At 49.8% G+C, this 7,600-nt stretch overlaps 2 protein-coding genes across 2 annotated transcripts; both read right to left on the bottom strand.

Moving 5' to 3' along the window:
* Nucleotides 1-4,645: 4,645 nt before the first annotated feature.
* On the bottom strand, nt 4,646-5,325 carry HO133_009941 (uncharacterized protein; the record flags this gene model as incomplete). The annotated part of the gene is made up of 2 exons (XM_037300797.1): nt 4,646-5,150; nt 5,189-5,325. 2 exons carry the CDS (start codon nt 5,323-5,325, stop codon nt 4,646-4,648), a joined length of 642 nt encoding a protein of 213 aa, XP_037153614.1.
* A 1,091-nt stretch (nt 5,326-6,416) lies between these two features.
* Nucleotides 6,417-7,553, bottom strand: HO133_009940 (uncharacterized protein; the record flags this gene model as incomplete). The annotated part of the gene is made up of 1 exon (XM_037300796.1): nt 6,417-7,553. The coding sequence occupies one exon, from the start codon at nt 7,551-7,553 to the stop codon at nt 6,417-6,419; it is 1,137 nt and encodes a 378-aa protein (XP_037153613.1).
* Between the last annotated feature and the right edge of the window lie 47 nt (nt 7,554-7,600).

Genomic DNA, 7,600 nt, shown 5'->3' with positions numbered 1-7,600 from the left:
CACATCCGCTTGGCCCCGCTGGATGTGCGTACGCGTACGTACCATCCCTCATGTTGAATGGGTGAATATACCTGAAAATTTTTCCTTTTTATCATCAGTCAACCCACCATCCATACCACGCTCCCCCTGTACACACCTCAAAATCTTAAGCTTCAGCTTCCTGCTTCCTCGTCAACCCACATCTGGAATTTGTACATGTCCTGCGGGATCCATGCGTGTGTGATACATACTGATCTTTCACCAACCAAACTTGGCAGAAGAGAAAGAGCTTAATTCGCTGTGAAGATCCCCCTTGCTCGAGCCCGCTTTAGCTGACTGTGAACGAGTGAGTAGGGACAAGTGATATTAGGCTGGCTTTCGGGTCGATAAGTCGCGGTGGAGACTCTTTTCCTCGGCGCAGAAGAATTAGAAAGGGGAATAGACTGGAGGTGAGACGGATGATGTGCTGATCGGCGTGAGGATGCACTGGAGGTGTTTTTCTTGCTGAGGTTTGTATGAGTGCATCTGCGTGTGATTGGTGGGAATATCACATCACCCAGCACTCATTCATGGCTACTAGGAGCAAGGTTCGGGCTGCGCAGTCAGCCGTAGCACGAGTATACATCCCCATTCCTCTCTTCTTCCTTACTGACATACTGATAAGAACTGACAGTCTGGCACACTGCATTTGGATTACCATGGTGGACGGAGTGTCCGCAGAGGTCGTGTCTGTCAAATCTCCGATGGTAAGGACTTGTCCGAGGCTACGGCATGACGGAAATCGTTGATTCTTAAGGCAGTTTTTACGGCCCTCAAGATCCGTGATAAGACTCTAATAGGCTGGTTGTTGGTGGAAGAAGGGAAAGGAAAGGAAAGGAAAGGAAAGGAAAAGAGCGGGTTCTCTAGCTCTGGCACTGCGGTATTTGCTGGATGAGAGAAAGCAGGGTGTGAGGTGAAGAATGGGGAGAGAGAGGAGAAGCAGGCGTCGAGCCCTCACTCCCTCACCACTGGCCGAGGCGGAAGCGCATCCAGAGCGGAATAGAAAGAGAAACGCACGTCAGTTGTGAACGCCATATTAGCTTCCCCCACTCCGCACAGGCACAGAACGATGGGCTTCGTCAATAGGGGTTGGAGGACTTGTCGTCGGATGGGTCATATTTTGAAAAATGGATCGTGGCCGTGAAGGCAATTGTACAAGACCGGTGCTTGGGTGTATGTTGATCTTCTACTGTCATTTTGCTGGTGAGTTAACCTTCTCCATCAACCACCGGAGTTGTTTGACGGGAAGGAACAGAGATCACGAACAATCATCATCAGTAGCTATGACACATTTGCCATTCGACATGGTGCAGCAGCCATCCGCAAGCACCAGATTGATGAGATGATCGTGTCGAAGACAGAGGCGGATAAGCTTCGATTCTAGACAACTCGATGTGGGACGGGAGCCTGGCAAATTGTTTCGACTTAATGGTAACGATGAGTGCCATCTCTTGAAGTCTCTGCCAGCCGGTGTCCTTAGCTCAGTACGGCGGCTGGATGTGTTTAGGCAGTCGCCATGGCACGCATACGAGGACAGCGATCAAGTCTCCTACCAAAAGGACGATCTTGCGACCTCACTGGAAGTCAAGTCCCCTCAACCCGAATTTCTTACGGGAATGCTCCACGTCCTACAACGTAACATTGAGTCTGAGCTCTGCTATAGAATTCCGAGGGTTTGCTGAATTCACCGAGGACTGTTTCGAAAATCGGGTTCTGGAATCGCGCGTTCTACAACCGGTCCCGGACCTAGTACAATCGCGAGCATACGACGCACCGTTTCCAGAATAGAAAAGATTGGGGAACCATGATTCAGGGATTCCTCACGACCTATATCTTCAGCAACCGTGGCGGTATCGCTTACTCAAGCGTGTTTCAGTAACTATCGTTTCCCGAGGGCTGGCACCGCATCTTAAATCCAGCTTACTACATATATATATATATATATATATGGGCTTGGTCGTTTTTAGAGCCAGGAAAGTTATTAGGTGGCGCCTTTGATTCTCCAAAGTCATTCGATTGTGGTTAGTTTAGGTTTCGTGGATCCAGCTGCACTATTGTGCATGCCGGATCTCTCTTCGATACGCCTTAAATGCTATTGCGATTTTAAATCTTCAGGCATCCAGTATAGCGAGACCTGATCTGGTGCCGGCTCATGTTGCCTATTGAAGACTCTCTCGTTGCTGCAATTCAGCTTTCTCATGTTATTGCGATTTCCGATGCTCATTTCTCGAGACTTATATCTCGCTACGATGTGACATATATAAGACTCTAGTGATTCACCCACGGGGTTTTACTTCGTTTCTACGCAATCGATCATTGCTTAAAAGAATATGGTACGTTCTTTGGGTGTTGATGGATATTTTGCTAGACAATTTTCTCAAAAATTCCATGGAGATCTTGTGATAGACAGTCTCACCGAGGAAGAAGAGTTGTGAAATGACTGGAACTTCAAAACGGCAAGATGGTCGATCCTTTTGACTTGGTCACACCCTTTGAACACGATTCTGATGATCCTTACGAACCTGTTCTTATCAACGAATCCTTGGGATCTACCGAATTTAGATATTTCAGATCCAGGGCCGCTCAAGATCTCCACCTCACCCCATTCTATCTCCAATTTGTGGCGAAACCCCACTCTCTCCCTGCATTTAAGCAATGACAACGTCATCTCACGCCAGCTATACACACTGTCAATCGCGGAACGATGACCAAAACGGTTGAAAAAGACACCTGATCACACTCTCTCGATTGCGCCCAAAGCCGCTACGGAGGAGACAAAGAAGCAAGAGCCTCTTGTGACTATGGAGGCTGTTGTGGAGAAGGATCAGGAGTACTAATTGAAGCGAGCTCTTGATCTCTGTGAAGAGCGTAATTGACTTAGTAGATTCTAATGGTCAACCAAAACCTTTTCGCTACTCAACGAGTCGGTCAGAGATACCAGATCGTTCTGCTGCAACCTTCTTTGGTACGTCCGGCATCAATTATTATACCCTCGTGGATGCCGCTGCACTCGTACAAGCCCTGTGGTATGATGCCCAACCGCGAAGGTGGACCTCCCACAGTAAGCAGCGATGGCAACCACCTTGGCGGAGACTATCGGCCATTTTACTACCTCGGCCTCAAGTGGGAATGTCATACCGCAAGAGGGAACATTGACAAACTTCACCTGCGAAAGACCGCTCCAGCTGAAGCAATCGTAAGTACATTTTTGAAGGCAAACATCTCTCAACCCATATCATCTTTGACTCATAAGCCATGGTTGGGCGCAGCATGATCATCACACTCCCCAAATTGGCCTCATGACCCGAACGCTGTGCCTCAAAGAAGCCATATTACTTCCGAAATATGCAGTTGGATCCAACAAGACCAAGGATCGTCCGAGTTGCAGATAACCTTGTCCAGTCGACCAGGACGTTCCGACCTTGGTACATCGAAGCTTGGGCCACCTGCTGACGAACCCTGAGACGATGTAATCGAAGCAGAAAATGGCGACAACATCCCCCGCAATGGACAATCCGCCAATGGTAGAAGCCATTATCAATCCGCTACCTGGCAGCTCAAACTTTGAGGGCACCTGGCAGGCCCTGATGGACGAAGGATTTCCTGATGACAACGGATACTTCTAAGTCGCGCTCGGTTCGCCCGATCAAGGCTTTCCTAGCAGCCTTTGTGTTGCAGGATGATTCTGAGAGTTTCCTCCGATAATGAGCGTCAGAGAAAGCATGCCACCCATCCGGACCGCAATCTGCGGACATTTCGCTGTGGGATTGAAGCTGTGGGACCTTTTTCACAAGAACATTAGTATAGGGAGCACGATGACAGAGATGAATGATTCTGCAGCCTCGACACCTAGGATGTTTCGTTTCTACTAATTACGGGTAAATCTGATGCTGATTCCGAGTACCTCGAGAGCAACTCAAACACCCCAATATCGGGTCATGATGAAGTAGTTGACGGGCTTTTTTCCTTTTCCCTTTCTTTTCTTTCTTTCCAGATGCGGATGAGATCGATGATTCTGGACACTTCACGACTGAACCAAACATCTCACCGCCTGATCATCAAGAAGTGATCGACCAGTCTCTCCTTTCAAATAGATGTGAACTCAAGCTTATCTTCCTCTTCGTCTGTTCAACATCACCACCAAGGAGCCAGCAGCCAGCAGTATGTGAGCTTGACCCGAAAGGTACCAAATCACGCTTCCACGTCGATCATCTCTGCATCTGGCTCGAGCGGCTCTCAGAAGAGAGTGACCGGGACATGGATTGAGTAGGAGATGAGCTACATGCAGCGACCAGTGATATCAGCCATGTTGAGTCCTTCTGCATGCTGCTGTGTTGGATGACGATATTCAGTGGACTTTCTCCAGCCTTCTTCAACTCTAGATACGCATCTTGGTATTCACATCTGCTCCGGCTCCACTTTGGTATGGTATGTCCTGATCCGATTCTTCCCCTCCACCGACCATATTGACGCATTGCAGCTCCGTATATATGACTAAGCTGATGCAAGGCACGAGAAGTTTAGAGGCTATGCGATATCGTTCTTACAGACGCGAACTTACACCGACAAGCAAATATTAGTTGGGGTGACGGAATGGACTCTGCGGTGAGGTCGTCTCTCAGCGCCTTCAACGATACCATTGTCTACGGCGGAGTTGACCGCCGCCTACCTCCACTTCGTCCATCATCATCCTCCCATGCAGCGGCGCATTCACGCCATTTTTATAGCGACCGATCCTTTGAACGAGCCAGGGGACGAGCCCATCGATGGGCAGTTTTTTGTTTCTCGGTACCGTGGACTGGCGTGCACGGAGTCCCCTGCCTGGAGATTCCGCAATGGGGTCGCGACCGACCTCATGACCGTCGAGATCGCCGCCTTTTGGGATTTCTGCTTCCTTCGTGAAGCGCGGTTTTGGTGATTCGGGGGTGACGGAATGGACTCTGCGGTGAGGTCGTCTCTCAGCGCCTTCAACGATACCATTGACTGCAGTTACGCATAACTTATCGATCAATGCACTCTCACCTCCCAAAGTCACAGTATTCTCAGGCATCAACCTCGCAGTGCAGCCCACCGCTTCTTTCGTCATCGCACCCGACAAATACACAACTACCCAGATCAAAGCCGCCAACGTACTGCCGGAGGGCAGCCAAATGCGACACCGTGACTTTACCTCGTCACAGATATTGTCTCGCCGGCCAGGCTTCGTGTTCGGTGGGACCGTTGCGGATCTGATTGCAGGTCGAAAACTCTCCACGGGAGGACTCGCCGAAAAGCGGAGGCTGGATCTGGCGTTTCGCCACCTGCCATTGTTGAGGTAGAGACTAAGCACGAGCATCGATTGGCAGCGCTCCGTATGTTCGTCAAAAGTTACTATCGACCGGCGACGCCGAACATCTCTTGATCCCCCCCCTCCCCAAATTCGCAGTCGAGTGCGCCAGACCAGGATGGCACAAATGTTGGTGTAGGGTCTGCTCACCAGATCTTACGCCGTGATGGATGCAGCATCTAACCTTACCCACGCGCTGGCGTCAGAAGGAATCCCTAGCGTCAAGGGGAGATAGTGGCTCGGCAATTCGTGTTTATAACTCCAGCTTTTTGAGCAGACGAAGTCTTAATTATTACCTTTCGCCGTGCGTTGGTACAGTTTAAAGAAAATCCTGATTCCGTCCAGTACTCAGCCAATCCCATCCGGAAGCCGTAGTACTACGACCCGATCAAGAAGCCCAATCCCATCGAAAATGCTGTCGACACCTTTTACATAACTTTATTACACGAGTGACCGCTTCGGGGGAAACTAAGCTCAGAAGTTGCACGCCTAATAGGACCGGCGATTCGGTCTAAGTTGAACGCGGGGCGTCGAGAGGGGACGACATGTTGAGATGTTCACTTCAAAAAGGCTTGCAAGATCTGACCTCTTGCGATGCGGCCTGGTTGACCTACACGCTCGAGAAAGTCGACGAGGAAGAGGTTTCCTTCGCGCATCGTTGCTGCCGTGGTTTAAATTGGAGATGGCCGTTGTAGCGATGATGGCCCCGGCGTTCGAGTATAGGAGGGTTAAGTTTGTAAGGTGGTTGCGGAGATTGAGTGTGAGGAGGAAAGGCAGTTCTCAAGAAGGGATGGGTTCGTGGTTATATGTTGGAGGGCCTAGAAATGACTATCTAGCAAATATGTGCGATAGAGGGACTCGGTCGGTCGTGTCGCTGTATATGAATGTTCTTTTTTGTCTGGTAGACCGATTAGGTTTTCGAGGCAGTAGGGAAGATGGCAAGCGATGGCTTTACCAGGTGCACATGCATATGGTTCCCACAAGGCCGTGAGATATTCACGTATTAATGGCAAATCGTCCAATTCCATGCCCACCTGTCACCAGCTACTATTCTCATATGAAGCAATGTAATCTATTCATTCACCACGTTCGTACCCTTTCCACCATCCAAAGCACACCCCTTCGCCACTTTAGCATTGACCCTAGCTTCCTTCATAGACGCTTTGCTAATGTCAACATTTTCTCCCAAGACGCCTTCCGCCACATCTTTCATCGCCTTGAAGAACGCCCCGGGACCAGAAAGGGAGTACGTTTCGGTGATGTAGGGATTTTGGAAATCACTCGGATCCGTGGGCTTCTTCATGGTGGTGTAGTCGAGTGTTACGCACTTGAAGTCGTCTCTCAAAAGGCTGTCGTAATTTTGGAGGATGCAGTACCGGACATATTGAAGACAAGGGTGGTTGGGCGCACTGGCGAGGAAACTTTGGCTAGCGGTATGTTCTGCGGTAAGCGCGAATCGGAAGCCTGTTATATCTCCGATGGAGGGGACCGTCGTGTGGTGGTCGACGTAAATGCCAGGGTACGTTTGGAGGAGTTGCACTCGGAGAAGGTTGGATGCTGCGGCGTAATTTCCACGGTATCTTTCGAAAAGCGCCCATTGCAGCAGTCGGACTTCTGGCCCTAGGTTATCCCATCTAGATGCTAGCGTAGAAGTTTGGAGGCTGGGATAGCAAAGGGAGTTTTGGTTCCTTTGGTGTTCTGCGTGGAACAATGCTTCGTAGAAGTCGGAGAGGAAAAGTAGGTCAACATTGTGTAGATCGTTCTGTTGGAGGAAATCCTGAAACTTCTGGACCGTCGGAATTTGTGCTCGCAGTTGTTTGTTTAGGCGGACTTTATAAAATTCCATCTGGGCACGCACTAGCATCGCGAAGGTTTTGTTGATGTGGGTAGAGCTGATTGCTTTGTTCATGCCCGACGTATAGATGTTTAAGCTCGCGCGAGGGAATACTCTAGGGAGGCCGCTCGGTCCTTCCATCTCCAGCATTGAAAAGTCATCGAGCCACAGTCTGACACGATAGTCCGGGTTGTCCTTCACACATGCTTGAATCTCCGTCTGGTCGAAGTCCTCAAAGGTTCGGCCAAGCCAGATGTAGTTGATCTTCTTGGGAATTGGGATCTCATATCTGTCTTTGGCCTCTGGGGCTTTGGGCTCCGTTGAGTCTCCGGTTTGGACATGGGCTGGAAAGGGTGCATCGATAGCGCGAAGCATGTTGCGCTCGAGTTCGAGCTGAACGAGGAGGTCAATATGAATGACTT

Source organism: Letharia lupina (genome assembly GCF_014066315.1).
Source record: "Letharia lupina isolate WasteWater1 chromosome Unknown contig_8, whole genome shotgun sequence".
NCBI classification, from domain to species: domain Eukaryota; kingdom Fungi; phylum Ascomycota; class Lecanoromycetes; order Lecanorales; family Parmeliaceae; genus Letharia; species Letharia lupina.
The sequence above is the reverse complement of the archived record's forward strand: the minus strand, read 5'-3'. Positions and strand labels throughout refer to the sequence as shown.